The sequence below is a fragment of the Amphiura filiformis genome, chromosome 14 (genome assembly GCF_039555335.1).
Source record: "Amphiura filiformis chromosome 14, Afil_fr2py, whole genome shotgun sequence".
Classification (NCBI taxonomy): Eukaryota; Metazoa; Echinodermata; class Ophiuroidea; order Amphilepidida; family Amphiuridae; genus Amphiura; species Amphiura filiformis.
In genome coordinates, this window is record NC_092641.1 from 45,746,592 (window position 1) to 45,764,386 (window position 17,795).

At 36.9% G+C, this 17,795-nt stretch overlaps 1 protein-coding gene across 2 annotated transcripts in view; it reads right to left on the bottom strand.

Annotated features, from left to right (window-relative positions):
- Positions 1–2,893: 2,893 nt before the first annotated feature.
- Positions 2,894–17,795, bottom strand: part of LOC140170183 (neural cell adhesion molecule 1-like) — a 126,498-nt gene continuing 111,596 nt past the window's right edge. Inside the window, exons 4-11 of one of the 2 annotated variants that reach the window (XM_072193511.1) lie at positions 12,327–12,551; positions 9,509–9,865; positions 8,985–9,147; positions 8,399–8,499; positions 6,573–6,730; positions 5,156–5,366; positions 4,482–4,538; positions 2,894–3,432 (exon numbers count right to left, since the gene is read on the bottom strand). In XM_072193511.1, coding sequence (XP_072049612.1) covers positions 3,320–3,432; positions 4,482–4,538; positions 5,156–5,366; positions 6,573–6,730; positions 8,399–8,499; positions 8,985–9,147; positions 9,509–9,865; positions 12,327–12,551 — 1,385 coding nt within the window. In that variant the 3' untranslated portion in view covers positions 2,894–3,319. Of the gene's footprint in view, positions 3,433–4,481; positions 4,539–5,155; positions 5,367–6,572; positions 6,731–8,394; positions 8,500–8,984; positions 9,148–9,508; positions 9,866–12,326; positions 12,552–17,795 lie in introns of both variants that reach the window. The other variant, XM_072193512.1, reaches the window with a different exon arrangement.

Here is a 17,795-nt window from a genome sequence, read left to right on the forward strand (position 1 = left end):
TTAATTCGGTCTTCAATTATTGTGTAAAGATACTTTCATCTAATTAAAGAACAATGCTGCAAATTTACATGACCCAAGCAGCAACAAAATACCTCGTGAGAGTTTTGTGATTAATATCCAAAATCGGTTGTAATATCATAAACTGACTTTCAAAAACATGTAAAACGTTAGTGGCAAAATGCACCTTGTTCAAAAGAGTTTAATGGGATGCAGGGGTCACGTGATAGATTTGCTCATATCTTGTTTGACATCTTTATGACCTTCGATTTATATAACTTTTTTCTGAACACGGTTCATTTTGCCACCAATTTGTATCTGCTACCTCAAGGTTTTAGATGAGTTATTCATAACTTTGTTATCACAAAAATCGCGGGCGTTTGAAAATCATCACCCTAATTAAGGTTGGTCTTAACCCTGGAATTGTGGAAACTTTTGGGCCTCATAAATTATTGATCTAAAGTATAAAAAAGTAAACACATTTAGAATGATGAAGACTTTATCCAAATCCATCTGTGAGATCAAATGTGAGCAAAAATGCTCCTTTTTGGAGAAAATACCCACAAAAAACGTGGTTTTTTTCTTACCCAAATTCGTTCAGGCCACATAACAAAAAATTCTTCAGCGATTTCTTTTTTTAGATTAATTTTTTTTTAAACTAGACATAAATATCTAGACTTAAGACAAACCTTAATTACAAGCTGCTGACGTTATGGAATAAACCTCTTACTGTGACATACGAAGATCACCATGATCAGATGATGTTAATTATTTTGTTCGGATCTTTACCACAGCTGCTGAAGAGGATTATCCCATCATGCATTGTAGTCTATCAGCTTGTTCCAAAGCAAATATCGGGGCAAATATACAAAAAAATGTGCTTAAATATTGTGTTTCCTTGTACAAATATGTCGTACAAATATGTCATATTTCTACGTTTCTCATGTCTATAATTGGATATATATTTACAAAAAGAAATGCAGATTAGCGCATTGTCAGTATCCAGAACCATGATATCCGAAGTAATGCTACTCTTATGAATATTCAATATATCTGATGAATATTCAAAATCTCTTATGAATATTCAATAGTCATTTACGTTGATAACGTTTCTTAAATATACGCAGAGCTTTATTGCCATCCCAGCCAACACAAAACCTTTTCGTACCATTCTTGACTTGGTGTACCCACATTTCCAAAACAATTTAATGTTGGGTTATAATTATAAAGATTATGAAAACGTTTCCAGAACAGTTTCAAGTCGCCACATTTGTTGCAACAGTTTATCAACATTATAAAAACAGTTTTGAAACAAGTATATGAAAGGCTTTAATGACTTTTATATAACACAACGCTATTTAAGCGTTTATAAAAACGGATATATAAACGTATTTTGAAAAATGTTTTTACAACATTATCATGAGTGTGTTTGCTGGGATGTTTATACAAATGGGCTATTTCAGTCGAAATGCAAATACCTCCTATTGAATACAAGACCTGATTTCAAATGGAGTCACCCACTCAGGTAACCCCATTTGAATTTCGCACTCCCTATGATTATAAAGGTCATGTCTTCTATAGGGATCTCAAATGGAACAGCACAATGAACAAAGGCGTACAAAATATTTACTGTAACTCCTTCCTTATAACTATCAGCTTAGAAGAGAATATACCATAGAGGGATTTTTATACTGCCCTTCCCAGTGTATCGCAGTATCTAGTGTCTTATTACTGTTTAAAAGCACATCCTTAGTTCAGACGAGAGTTGCATCCTCATTGAAACGTTTCAATGCGATCTCCTGGAATGCGCATCCGTATAGAAAGTGTTTACACAGTACCGTATACAGCTCTTTTAAACGGCCCCCCGTATCAAAATGAAAAAGAGCAATTGGAGAAAAGAGAAGAGAAACGTCTGTGTGCATGTGATGTTGACGAACCTCATATTTGACCGTTTCAGCTTCAATATGATTTTTTTCTTGGTTCACCAAGCAATTCACGTTCCAGGTTGCTGGAGTTCTGCATACGCGCCTGTTACGCGATATTCTAATCCACATCCAGGAATTGATCGCTTATGTATGCCTACAGTGATCGTTACATTGCCTGTGGGGCGCTCGTCGCGCGATGACGTGTGTGTCAAAGCGCTTATAACGCAATGCCCTTCGCACGCAAAAAGGAGACCTCATTGAAACACATCCTAGGAATGTGTTTTAATGCGAATCATTCCGCCTCTCGTGCAGATGCGCGAAAAAGTTGTCGATTTCAGATGTTTTGAATAATTATCCAAGTATCGTCGACATAACTATACCATTTGGAAGGTGGTAAACCAGGGTAGGACGACAACGCAACCTGCTCGGGCATCGTTCTATAGACACGTTGGAAATAATCGGCGATACGGGGGAGCCCATGGAACATCATTCCTGGTAAAAATCAATATTTTTGGATGCACTTTAGACTTTACACAATGATAGTTTGTCAACTTTACTTTCCAACAGGACCTAATCTGAAAAATGTGCTATAAGACCGCTTAATTCAGAGCAATAATAGGATGTTCTCAAAAATTAATGCACAACTGGAATTCATGTTGGCACTGTTCCTGGAAAGAGCTTGGAAATGCAATACAATTTTTCAAATTCACGGAATTGTCAAAATGATCATCACAATTGTTTATTTTCAATTGTGAAATGTTCTTGCTGGATTTTGTCGTGTTTAGCCACTTTAAAGTTTGGATTTCCAGCAATAATAACTGGTAAAAAGTCCGGAAATTCGAACGATTGCTTGGTTACTGTCAACCAAGGTCGCATTCTCTCAGTATCAGGTTTTCGCACACCCACAAATGTCCCAACATAGACGCGCCAGTTCAAGTGGTCACGATTCAGATGTCTAAGGGCAGTGGTTGGGATCGGGCCATCAAGGATCTTTCTTGGCATTTGACCATTTGACCAGAAGGCCAAAGGTTTTGGTCGTAACGTCGGTGATAACATCTAGCTTGAGTTTTCTGGTTGACATGATTTAATTAATCACAATATTCATGATTTGATGTTGTTCGTCAAGGAACAAGGAACAATATAGTGGGTACATTTTCCTCTCGGCTATCCAGTTACGTAATTGTGCATTTCATTAGGCCCAGCTTTTAAATCGCTGGCGTTCACTTAAAGCACTGGCGTACACACGCACGCCTAGATACGCGCATGAAACAAACTGTTGTTGTCACTGACTCGCCCAGAGTGGTATAATAGGAGGATTTTCCTTTCGTCCATCTATGGTATATAACTTCCGGCTATCACGCTATTTTAACTTTTGGAACTCAGGTGACTTTTTAAGTCTAATGAAAGTGCAAGTACAAAATTGGCAACAGTGCTAAAAAGATACAGAAAGAACTTGTGGAACTTCTCCATGCTATACATGCTATACTCTTCTGCTCCGCGGCAGATCCACCTGAAATAAATGGAAAAAAATATTGGAATTAATAAGCGGACTCTAAAAAGTAACGGAGGGTCGGGGACTCGAGCCCGTAATTAAATTCCATGGCGTCTCACATATAGCGATGTTCCATATTTCGGTAGATGGATGTTCCATATTTCGGGACTTTATTTTCAAAACGATACTTTTTTGCATGAACCGAGTGCACGTCATACCAAACTGCCAATTTCAAAGTCCACCGTGCGTTGTTACTCCGTGCGTTTATATCAAAGATGCCAATCACAATCTCGTTTTATACGGTAGATCTTATACGCATTTCAATGTAAACTGAGCTCAAAAAGAAACTTATAATTTGTCACAAGGTCATATCTTAAAATCCTAAAATGGCTGAGAATGCTTAGTAAGTGGAATAGTGTGGAATGAGCTGCTTTCTGCTTTTCACGCACTTTCTTCGAGAAACAGGTCTTTTTCCACACTAGTCCACATATCCACAGATTTCTTGTGCTGGGTGCCGATTAATGGGCTGTGAATATGGTCCAGGAAGCTGTTCCATGTCAATGCATTTTGCTGTTGTGTCAGTTGGGCAACTGCTTGGTTACTGACATGTGTTTAGAGGAGAGTATTGAAGTAATCCTGTATGTAGTTTTGGTTCATTTTGATGGACAGGATTATAAGATATGACCTTGTGAAAAATTATAAGTTTCATTTTGAGCTCAGAAGTCAAATTTTCACATCTCACTGTAAAGTGCTTTATTTAATATAAGGGGTGTTATTTGACTAATCAATGTATTAATATTAAGAACAGCAGGATTTTTAGTTAAATGTTTGAAACTAGACCAATATGACTACTACCATCTCACAATGCATTTAACATAAAAAATTATTCTTGTACAAATTTCAGAATAGCTGCCTCACACAACTTTGTACACGTGTTAGTCCTTTGGGTTTCGGTTAATGTAAAATATGCTGAGGCTTGTGGATCAAAGTCTAGGCGTTGTGCTTGTGCGTAGCGCATGAATCACTAGGCTTTTCTTTTTAATTTCAAAACAAAAAGTTGTACTAACCAGGCTTATTAGTTGTTGTGGGTGTTGTCATTATTGGAGTTGTGGTTGGTATATCCTCTGTAATATATAATAACAACAATGATAATAATAATAATAATAATAATAATAATAATAATAATAATAATAATAATAATAATAATAATAATAATAATAATAATAATAATAATGAATAAACAAATCTCGCATCAACATCCGGGTCTTTTGATAGATGACAACTGAACTTCCCCCATCTCAAGTTTCCGTTTTCTTCATATTGTGTCGATATTTCCATTAAACACACAACGTTTTGCAGAAAAGGTTTAAATATCGGTTATATAAAGGGTATAAAAAGGAGATATAAATCATTCTAAAAAAAGTCATTGAACTGTTGACAAAATATTTTGCACAAATGGTTAATTGCCTAAAATATTCTGCAATAACGATTTAAAAGCGTATTCATGATCTTTATATAACCCAACATTTTTGTTATTAATACGTATTGAATAAACGTTTTAAGAACATTTATGTGTTATGTTTGTTGGGTTCCTGAAAAGAAGGCTGGTTTATGGCATTTCCTTAATTTGTCACCCATTTTTAATCGAATCCACAAAACAACTTTACGGCAGGATTATTATAGGAAACTTAAGATTTGTGAGCCAGTAAAATGGCTTTGCTACAATATTCTAATAACTTACCATTTACTGTGCGAATTTTGTACTCGGTTCTAAATCCCTTTCCATATTGGTTTTCTCCATATAACCATATAGTATATGTGGTATTTGGTCGAAGATCTCTGAGGGTTTCACAGTAATCCTTCTGTTCATAAGGTGTTGGTATAAAGACACGCAATGGGATGTCATGAGAATACACCACCTGGGAATACACTGAGGTGCCGTCTCTTTTAACCTGATGAATGCAAAGAATATAGACAGGGAACTTTGAATTATGGGAAGGTTAACTGGAACTACGCCACGATTTAGAACTGGTATCCTATGTCTAGACAATAGGCGCCATTAGCGGCCATTTTGGTTCCTACACGATGTTATTCACGTATAAATTTATTTCTTGGTAATATAACCAATGGGAGTTCTCCGTCTTTATTTATGAGGAAACGTGACGATGATGGTCCAATGTACAAAAAGCCACACCTATATATGTGATGTGAGATATAATTTTGAGATATAATCAAACAAAGGAAATCATTTCTTCTCTTTCCTATTGTTTTGGAAACCCTTCCAATGCTCATATATTTGGAACAATTTGTTCAATTTCAATGAGGTTTACTGCAAAATGTAGCTTTACAAATGCTTTATAATTTATATTAAAGTAGAAAAATTCAAATTGAATATGCCCGACTTTAAACTGATTTTGCTTGATCCTAGCACATATGTCACTAGCGATCAATTTCAAAGAGAGTCGATACATCTGACGGTCCTAATAGAAAGTGCCTGTGTTCCCAATCTGAACTGACTGCAACAGTGTTGTAACTGACCCTCAACATTATGTATTCAATTGAGTTTGGTGTTTGACTTATTGATGTATGAAAAATACAGGTGTGGCCATTTTTTGAAAATATGAAGCAGAGTGTTTTCTTCCCTTTGAGATGTCTGCTAATCCAAAACACGGGCACGCTATGCGTTTTATTTGCAGTGGCGTGTCACAGTGTAGAGGGCAAATGAGTGCACGTGCCCTAGGCGACATCTTGGGGCGCCAAATTGAGCAATTCAGTGCCTCTTAGATCGATTCCACGCGCATTTTAACATAAATAATAATTATTATTATTAATTAAATTGATATTATAATATAAACAAATTACTGATATTTGTGCAATTTTTCACATGCTCCGCAGTCCGCACTCGCACGCAATTATTTCAGGTATCGGTGTGGGGCGCCATGCTGTATCCTTGTTTCCTTGTCACAACCCCTAGCTACGCCATTGGCCGTTTGTTTTGCACATGACCTGCGCCAACACCTGATGTCCTAAAAGAGCAAACTAATTATAAGAATCAGCTTGAATAGAGGGCAGCATATACCTGACTTTGTAGGAGGTGTTTCGTTTTGTCCCGTGTTCCACCTTGCCCCAGGTTCCCCTACACTATATACACTGCTTACCTCAATCCATTCGCCACGGTAATCTGCCACATATCTTGTGGTAGGTATTTCGTTTATATTGCTGTCTGGTTTCGGTTCTCCGCGCTCCCAACATAATGTATACGCATGTTTTCTTGTCGATGTTCTAGGACTTAATATGTTTGGTGCAATAGGTCTGCCTGTAAGCAAAAATCGATCAATATTGACAGATATTTAAAGAGTATGTTTAATATAGTGTTATGTAGCCCACTATTATTCCTTTTAGATAAATACATGTATTTGTCAAAACATAGGAAAGGAATTAATGCAGAAATAAATTCAAATATATGGGTAACTGCTATAAAAGTTTCTGCTTGAAATACCCAAACCGTTTGACTTTATTTCAGTTAATTTAAAACATCGAAACAATCGGATCACAAGCCTCTGATTCTAACAAGGCACTCTTTCGTTACCAATATAACCAATATAGAAATATAGTTGTAACTATTGCAGTGTACAGTCGGGTCTCACAGCGTTAAGTTTAAGTGTCTGTATGTTCTTTTTTTTCTTCCACCAAGCCCAAGTACAGGTGAATAAAAATGGAAAAAAAAGTGTAAAAAATATAAGTCTGGTCAACAACAAAAATACGTTCATGTCAAATAATAATCAAAAAGGAGGTACAGGGTGTCCCAAAAAAAAGAGGCCCCTCATTGCGTCCTCTTTTTCTCCTATTTCTGAAAATTTGATTAAATATATTTTGGTATGTAAAGAAACATTTAATCGTTAGCTTTAATAAACCAAAACAATGATTTCAATCGGCTCAGAACTTTTGAAGATATGCCCTTTTGAATAAAAGTACCCGTTTTTCACTCTGTCCACGGATAGCAAACAGAGTGGTTGGGATGGCTCATGCTGTGGAGTGGCCTGCACGATCACCAGACCTCACACCACTTGATTTTTTTTCCTTTGTGGCAAAATCCAAGATCTTTGCAAACGTATTACTAAATCCATTCACAAGTATCCGGCGCACAAGGATGGTACGCAACGCAATTGATGTAATGAGGACCAGGGCTGAAACCTGTATTCGCCAAGGAGGCAACCAGGTAGAGGGCAGAGCAGCACAGTAAACTCACTTCAGAAGAACTAAAGACAAACCAAACAGCCTTTTAGGGCTACCTTTTATCCTAAAAAGAGAAATGACTTATGTTGTAAAAAATAGAAGCAAGAAACAACAAAGTAAGAAAGTAAAAAATATAATAAAACAAAAAGGCATAAATAACCAAGAAAAAATAAGTAATTGCAAGTAAAGCAAAAGAAGTCCCATTCGGCATTCATTTTACCCACACATTAATGACACTATTAACAATATCCATTGCACATAAACCCACCGGTAAAGCCCATTCCATTAATAAAGTTATTTTATAAAGTTATCATTGAGGAATGTTTGATATTCATGCATGTGTACTCCTTTTTAATCTTTGAAGTAACGAAACCTTCTCCGTGGACAGAGTGAAAAACGGGTACATTTCTTTAAAAGAGCATATCTTCAAAAGTTTTGAGCCGATTGATACAATTGTTTTGGTTTATTAAAGCTAATGACTCAAGGTTTTTTTACATACCAAAATATATTTGATCAACTTTTCAGAAATACGAGAAAAAGAGGGCGCAATGAGGGGCCTCTTTTCTTTGGGACACCCTGTACGATGATATTTTCATCTTGGCTTGGCTGAATATTATTGGTTAGCTTAAGTTCCTTGCACAGGAATAATGATTAATAAAAGAAGCATTAACTGGTCTGGGACGTTAAGGTTTAAACGTTCATCGGCCATTTTGATTATTTCATTCTCATCACTAAACTCACTACTTACCATTAACTTCTATTTGACTCGTTGCGCTACCAAGCAAGTTACTAGCCTCGCATGTATAATTACCATATTCGGTGCTAGGTTCTAAATAAGACAATGGGTACCTGAAAATTAAACAGGAATCGGTAGATAAGCTGATTAAAAGTAGCAATTTGTCACATTACGGGTCTGCCTTCATTTAAGCATGGTTATCACACACAACTAGCCTATTGTCAACACTTTATTGAAGCTCGGATTGAAACAGCTTTAATCGGTAAGCTGTATAATTGTCTTGAGTACTTTGCTAATTGACCTTTTCAGTAGATCCCACAAGCCTTTGCGAGAACACCTGAGAACTCGTCATTTGACGTCACGGATTTAACGAAATGGTCAATTCTGAGCATGGCTTATATGAAGGCAATTGATATCCTGTGAAATAGGAAATACATTTGATTTGCTTTTTACTTGATATGATGTGCGGAGGTCTGGAGTTCAAGCATCGCAGCAAGTAGGTTGAACTTCAGATTGTCAATGCTTTGTTTATTTTGTTTTAATAGACTGCAATTCTTAGTGGTGTGTCTGTAGAAAAGAACAATAAGTCAGAGCTTACTTTGATATGCCATTTGTAATACTCTCGTCATATGTTCTATTTCCATTTGGAGTTCTCCATATAACTTTGGCGGCTGGTAGTGCTTCAATTTTACACATCAGAGTCAAATAACCACCCGGTCCTCCACGAATGTCACCATTTACAGCTATCACTCTTGGCTTGACTGAAAAATGAGGGGAAAATGTGGTGGTGAAAACATAATGTATTCAATGATTGCTATTTCTACCACGTTGAGGACAATGTCAGCCTATTTCTTGTATTGTTGTAGCCACATGACCTTATCACTGGAAACGAATCTCCTCGATTTAATATTTTTTGGACATCTTGGAAGACCTTTGTATTCTTTTCCTTGTTTGACAACCTATATCTGTAGTTGGTTCGTTATTCCGAAGGGGCGTTTCTCCTAATAGGTGAAAAACGGGTACTTTCAGAACAGAACGGACGGTTAGGCCAAGGATTGGGTTAGGTGTGGATTAGAGTTTGGGTTATTCTTAGCGGTTTTGATCAATACTGATCATACTTACATTGAACGACTACATCGATAAGTCGCCACTCATTGCGAGAACCCAGATTTTCCGCCTTCACCCCAAAACACGTGCTATTATCTCGGGATATATTAGGAATCACCAACGACCTATTATATATCAACCTCTCCGGTTCGTATTCGTCGTAATCCGTTTTGTAATCTTTTGGTATGTTACAATTCTGACAAGTTTTGCAACCTTTTGGTTCACGAACCCATAGAATGGTAATATCGCCAGTGCCGTCTGTTATGCATGTCATATGCGCTGTCGTTGATTCGTTGAAGAAGCGTGTATTAGGCCGTGTTATATTGAAATATGGATATGTTTCAGGTGCTATTCTTGTGATTTTGACAGGAACTGGAATAAAAAATACAAATTTGGAATTTTGGATTAATGATATTGACGCATCTTTTTTCATCTTGTAGTAAAGAGGCGTGGTCCGATATTACATGTCTTTTTTCTTTTATCTTAGATTGAGACATATTATATTAGAAACAGACTTGCATCACTGAGGTCCCGGGTTCAAGCCCCGGCCGTGCCCAAGGACTGTATTTGAATTTGGTTTATCCCGATTCCATGCTCGCTCTCGCAGGTTTTCCCCGGGATCTCCGGTTTCCTACTGCATTAAAAAAATGGGTGATTAGTTGTTTGGTTATCAAAAACTTCCTTCACCCAATGGAATTTGGGGAGCTGCACAGATAAATGGTGGATGTTACAATCTAGGTGCGAATAGGTCTACGCCAGGTTCGGCTGCAATTGGCCTAGATGATGCGATCTGACTGTGATGATTCACCATGGCAGCGAAATTACAGCGCTTTAAATCCTTCAAGATCTAGCTGGTAAAAGGCATAGGCCTATTACCTGGCAGCCACCCCACCCTTGTTGCGGGTAATCGATCAGTAACTCTATTTAATATATTTAAATGATGCGCCTCAAATAAGGCGGGCGGTAAATACTGTACATCGCCGACTATTAGTGTGCGCTTTGTGCTTGCGGCTACTCATCACACCCGTTGGCTGTATGAGAACAAAAGGTACCTCTCGCTCAAGTAGGCGCTTTCACCTAACTTTCTTTTGATCACCTATTGACAGTAGGCTGCCTGGTGAAGCGTTCATATGCTGTCAGGTCAGTTATCGATTTAATCTAAAATTTCAATTAAATTGTCAATCTCAAATCATGTTACCTGAATGGGTGATGTCATTTGAAATAATAACGCCAAATGTGTGTGAACCCGATTAGTCCAATTTATGAGGATTGCACTCTATATTGGTGACAGCTTGAACAGTGATGTGATGGAAATTAGTAAGATTGAAACCATGATGATAAAGAAAACCCAATAATATTGGGAAATTAATATAAACACCGCTGATGACGGAGTATAAGTTGAGCTCAGGATTGAGACAAAAGGTTTTGTTACTCTTATCAGATTTCAAATGGGGTTACCTGAATGGGTGATTCCATTTGAAATTGCACCCCTTGTGCCCTGTGTGTGTGTGAGATTAAGATAATGTCTAGGAGGCGTATGGGTTTCAACTTAAATAGCCCAATTTGTGAGGATTGCACTCTCTATTGGTGGCAGCTTTAAAAGTGAAGTGATGGAAATTAGTGAGATTGAAACCATGATGATTAAAGGAAACCCAATTGGGAAACTAATATATACACCGCTGATGACGGAGTATGGTTCCTTTGAAATCACAAAAACGTGAGTGTTGTATAACATATTAGTGAATTATTAAGGCGTGTTGGAGTGGATGGGCAATTATGAAAATTGAACAGATTTCATGAGTTCCTGGGATCCTTAGTTGTCTTAGTTGTTCTTTATTTTCATTTCTTTACTATTTCGTTATTTCAAACTGGCTAAGTCATGAACACAAGAAGTCAGGACACGTGATCACGAGATCCTGACTTCCTGAGTTACAAAGTGAACCACATGACCCTTAGTTACTTCCGTAGAATCGTGCTGAACAAATTGCTAGTGTAGCTTCTTCAATAATTGTGGTCTTAAAAGGGGCTACCTTGAGCATGTTGAGAAACTGGTGCTTTTGGAAAATAGGAAGTTGCACATCAGTCGCGGCTGAAGCATAAACATGCTGGTTTTGCTAGGACATATTTAAATTTCAGTCACTATATTAAGCAAAAAATGAAGGTGAAGTTGTTGTTTTTAGGTGGGTCCGTGCGCGCGAAACCGTCGTAATTGTTGCAATTTTACTCTTTTTTTGGCTTAAAAAATAGGATTTTCAAAGAGGACGCCCAGGTATTTCGAGCCAGGGAGCAACTTGCATCCCCTGCCAAACACACATCCATCCATGTCTTCCTTTCCTATAAATTTTGTACACAAGAGGCGTTGTAAGGCAATTTGTGGTTGAATTTTAGAAAGAGCATTTTTTACTGAGAGCAAAACTACTGAATACATTTTTTGGGATTGCGATCTTACTTTGTGGAAGTACTTCATTTTTTGGTTATTAGACCGGTTCAAACTTTAATGACATAGAAATATTTTAAGCACGGATTTTCAATTATCACTGCACGGATTTTTAATCTCACTGCACGAACGTGCCAGGAGACACGTTAAAATAGCCCATTGTTTATAGACTGAATTCTACGGTATATTATAATCAAATAAGGAAATTCTTGGCCAAACTGGAACATGCGCGTTGCGTCCATGTAGTGTACTAAGCGTGTACGCAGTGTAAGGCGCGTGTATACTTTCTTCTGTACCGCGCTATATTCGCGTGTGTTTATCGCGGAGCCACTAGCGTTCAAAGTGTTCCAGTTTGGCCAAGAATTACTTAATTTGATTATAGAAATTGATACTTACTTTGTACCTCAAGGTCAATAAGTCTGAAATTCGGTGAACGGCTAGTATAAATAGTACACTGATATGTACCATTGTCACCCCGTCTGACATCGAATATGCGGATATCGAATATATCTGATGATATGTTGAACTCTGTCACAAATCGACCTTTCACTCCCGGACGGTTTTTTGTCTTGTCATCTATTTTACCAGTATTGCCATCGAAGTCATACAGATTTACTACCGCTGTGAAACAATGGATATAGGAAAGGAGTATTATCACAAGCCATAGTTTTATGTTTTGTGTTTACTAGATAACTCAAATGTAAACAGGTGTATGATAATGAAACACGGTAATTTTAACATACTGACGAATCACTGATAACAATAAACCATCTATTTGTTATAGAGAACGACGATAACAATGCAAAGCTGACCATAGTCGCTATCCGCGCTCGGCGAATTAGAAAGACTCTCTACGGGTAATTAAGTGAGTGGTGCTATTCGTAGGTACGCTGAAAATACCGATATTTATCTGGAGTTTCCAGTTACTGAATGAATACCCTTTCTTACATTGTGTGGCCTCAATTGCGATTACCATTAGTGGCGCCAACCTTTAGAACATAGACATTAGACTATCAACGGGTCTTTTTAGACCCACCTTTTTTCAGTTCGAAAAGGGGCAATTCACTGGAAGTGTAAGTTGTTTACAGACCCCCCCCCCCCCGTATCAAGGGCTATTTCAACGTATTTTTATTACATGCATTTAAATTGACACGATATTAGTGAATAAAAAAAGATAAATGTAGCCATACTTTACTCAGAAAAATGCGATAGATCGTCATCACCATTCAACATTGTTCTATTTATTTATTTTCTAAGACATTTGACACCAAATATTTCCTACTTCCTTTAATTTCTATTATTCAAAACATGCCACAAAAAAGATGCTTACAACAGAAGCGATATTGAATATATTGTTTATAGTGAGTTATAGTTGGGTACTGAAAATGTATCAAATATTAATACATTATTTTTACAATACTTTCGAAGATTATATTTTTTACTTCAAAATTCAAACAATATTTTAATATTGTTTCGAAAGTAATCAAACAAGCTAAATTGCTTTCAAACAAGACGGCATTACAGAAATAAAACAAAAACAAAAAGAAACAAAACTTGAAGTAACTAACTATTATGCAATACATTATTCTACCAGCATTCGCGGTACAAAAATGGTTGACATTATCTCTCAACTGTGACAAATTAACTCTAGTCACCTCCCCAAAGATCGACCACCAATATTTATAAGTCTTCCGACTGTCAAACCATTTCTCACTATTTTAAGGCATTATGACACATTGCAAACTTGTGAAAGATAAGGATAGAATTAATGAGTTCTCTCCATCGCACCTGAATTCACTCGCAACTAATGGACAGCCCTAGGAAAATACCCTGTGGTTAGAGCACAAATGCCCCATCTACCATTGCTGCCTGGTGTAATTTTTTTATATGTGTATAGTATAGGCTGCAGAATACACCTTTGTTTCCTATGGACATTTTATTGTGAAATCTCATTGTACAAGGAATACATAAAAAAAAAATTCCACATAGCCCCGGAATGAAAAGTATTTAATTATCTGTGTAATCACTCAAAAAGCATTTTGTGTGAATTTTACATCCGAACTAGAGGCTATTAAATTTTTACGAGCCTTTATATTTTACATGTAAAGCCTATGGGGATGACGATTAGAAATGGACGGCAATATTGAAAAACCCTCATTTTGGGCCATTTTAGACACTAAAATGCCCATAAAAAAAGAATAGCCTCTAGTCCGGATGTAAAATTCACACACAATGCTACCTGAGTGAATACAAACATAATTAAATACATTTCATTCGGGGGCTATATCAAAAACAAAAAATGTCCTATACCTTAATTTTTATGGAACAAAGGTGAATAGGCTAAATGTCAAAAGGGCAGCTATTGCATGTAGAGTTCTCTTGAACTATAGTCCTTTTAAAATACTGTTTTTTCTGTTTGGAAAAAGTCTTGTACGAATAATTGGGTACTTTTTAGTGATAATGCCGAGGTGCTGCTTCATTTTGCTGACTGTAAATAGACGCAGGTTCCAAGGTTAACCCCATTAGTCTATGAGAACTACCTGCCGATTAGCCAAAAAGAAGTTTTCATTATCAATTGGACGAATCAGCAACATTGTTACAATAATTTCACCACACAAAGAAATTGGGTTGAATTATTTGCGCAAAGCTCAATTGCGATTTTTGATTAATGTAACAATATCATGTAATTGACCAATCAGTGGTAATGTTAGATCGTCAGGTAGTGCTCAGGGGGTTAATAACGTTATTTTGGCCAAAAGTAAAGGCTTTAGAAAAGGTTAAAACAAAAAAAGGTTTAACCCATGCAAGTTATATTTGAAATATGGAAATTACATTATTGACTCACGTTTCATTCTGCTTATGCAGTTATTTATAATGAGTTTTTGTTAGTCAATTTAAGTGCTGATTTGTAGATCAATTGAGGTAGTTTAAACAAAGTGAACTAGTTATTTCAGATATTAAAGGATAATGCTGTGTCCTTTAGGCATCACGTCTTTGTTGGTCCTCAAGCGCTTTCGGTGTCCGGTTAGGTACCGATGACTGTTCAGGGCACAATAGAAAGAGCCATCGGTATATATCGGGCCACTGATAGCGCTATAGGTCCAAATAAGATGTTGTGCCTTAAAATATATATATCCTGCTGAAAAAACCCCAAAACAATTAGGTTACGATTCTTTACACCTAAGTGCTTGCTCCTGTTTAACAATTCAAAATAATTCTCCTGTGACGTTATTAGCGTAAGCACCAAGGCGAGACGGGACCGGGCACAGTGGTCTAAACTTTATTTTGCAAGGTAACTTGACAACGTGGGTCCGAATCCCCTCATGACCAATGTGTTGAGCATTTAAGCAAGACTTTTCGACCCTACTACCTCTCCCCACCCAAGTGATCCCAGCGAAAGTGTTAAAAAAAAATTTGTTTATAAATTGCTTAGAGCTGAAGGATAAGTTATTCAAATTGTCATTTGGTATTTTTGAAATGGAAAATTTGGCAAAAAACAGCAGTATTGACGAAGTTGGAGCCCCATTCAAATACATTATATTACAGAGTCATGTAAATATACGGCTTTCGGCTGAACCACTAGCAGACTATGTTAGAACATCTATGACAATGACAAAGGTAGCAAAATCTGAATTTTGATTATTTTTACGATCGTTCGAATGAGTAAATCACTGAATGGGTCTTTAACCTCCAACAAAGAGGCATTAGTTCATGAAAGTTCATCTGTGTTGGTATAAATCATGATTTCAGGAGTCTACGAGTCTGTTATCAGGTCAAAGGTCAAGAAAATCACGACCTGATACAGTCACTCACTCGCTGATGAAAGATGGAATACCATCTGAAAATTCCGAGGTAGGAATTAATTCCTTGTGTTTGGATCAAAAGTTTAAATCAAGATCATAAAGAGGCCTTAGATTCCAAATGGAGTCACTCATTCAGCTAACCTCATTGGGATGTTTGAATTTCAACTGTAATAGCCATAATTTGTACACCACCTCACCCCCTTTATTTGTCAAATTGCCTGTTTAGTGTGGAAGTGAAAGATGACCATTGCTTGCATGATTAGCTTTAAGATTTTACATCGTTTTGACAAGTTTAAATCTTTAATATGAAATTGCATCAGCTCAAGTATAATAAGCCAGCGTGTATTACACTGTCTTTAGAAATGATGGGCTCAGTGGCTTGGAAGACAGAAAATCAAACTTTTATAAATGTAAGCAATATTCCTAAGGCCACTTATTATTTATAGCTGACTTGGAAGGTGGGTTTCATGGTGTCTAAATAAAGGTCTTCTAAGGGCATATTAAGTAAAATATTGATGGAACAAGCCTTTAAATTTAAAATGTGTGCGATTCTAAACTGCGGATGTAAGGTTAGGGCTATACAAATTGTACGATACTTACATGAAAGTAAGACTTAAATGCGATTATTAAGAAACATTTCCGTGCAAAATAATGGTACAAACTATGGGCATGGTGATCTATATTAATTAGACCATAGAGAGATAGAATGTATACACATTGTTTTTACCGCTCATTTATGCCGCGGCCTCCATTTTATTTTATTTGTTGTTCATTTTCCAGGTAAAATAAACCCGATTTCCCAAATTAAGCATGGAAACATGTCGAAGAACAAAAGCAATCAAACGCATGGGTGCTTTGGCTCTGTAGCCTTGTAGGACTGGTTCAGGACCGTAGCTACGACTTACTTTATGATCCCATCCGCAAGAATGGGGCTTTACATAGTGATGTGTTTAAATATAACCTATCATATATGAGAATGGTTTTCTGTGGGAATGTGGTTCATTTTTGGGAAACAGCAAAAAGGGAGACAAAGATCTAATTCACATAAAAGCACCACAGTTCTTTATTTCTGACTTAAAGACTCTATGGATATATTTATTAAATACTTTCTTTTAATCAATTTATCAAAGTGATTTTGATAGGTTTCTTAAGTTTATATCAGAATAACTGATTTAACAAACAAAACTATCCATGTATTCTGGCTGTTATTTGAAACCAGACCAGTGAGAAACTAAGCAATACAATATTGCGTAACACCTGGTAATTGACATACTCTTTGCAAAAAGGTCGCTTGGGTGTACTAAGCTGTAGAAAGTGACCATGGCTTGAAGCATTCGACTTGGAATGCTTGAACAACTTTATTTCAATATTTTTTTTTCCATTTTTGAGCAATAAATATAATTCTCAGTGTTTAGTATTGAAATGCCCTGAGCCTACGGGTGTCTCCCTATCTTTTTCAGGCTTTACCTTTTTACTTGTATATTTAAGCTTACTTCAAATGATGACTTGGGCGATGTAAAAATGCGTCGCCTTTGACTGACGAACGGACATTGACCTGGAGAGTTTGTTGACCGATCGACTCGCGCATGATCATGACGTATTGCTTCAGTATGCACAGGGCGCACATCCTGAATTGGCGTTTTCTGGCTATTTTATCTTAATGATAACCAAATTATTCCTTGTTTTATGATTAATTAATGCTAATTGCGATGTTAATTATCCCCATATTTCCCTTCTGCATGGTTGCTAATGTGTCTCTCTTTTTGGTACGCTTATTGCGGCGAAAGGTAGACGCATTTATGCAAGGCATTGTAGATGGAAAATTGCGTCGCCCTCTCGTGGCGACGTCCCTGATTGGCTGTACTGTTGTTGAGCAGTTGTGGAGGAGGGCAGGCTTTACTTTTTGGCGCATGTTTTGGCGCCTGCCTACGTGCCTCAGCAACAGTCGGTCATCACTTTTGTTTCGGAGCTTGTCATTTGAACACGTACTTTTATTTCTGTGCATCACTGTACGACTTACCATTATTTTAATGACATGACAATTCATAATAGCGGTTTTTGT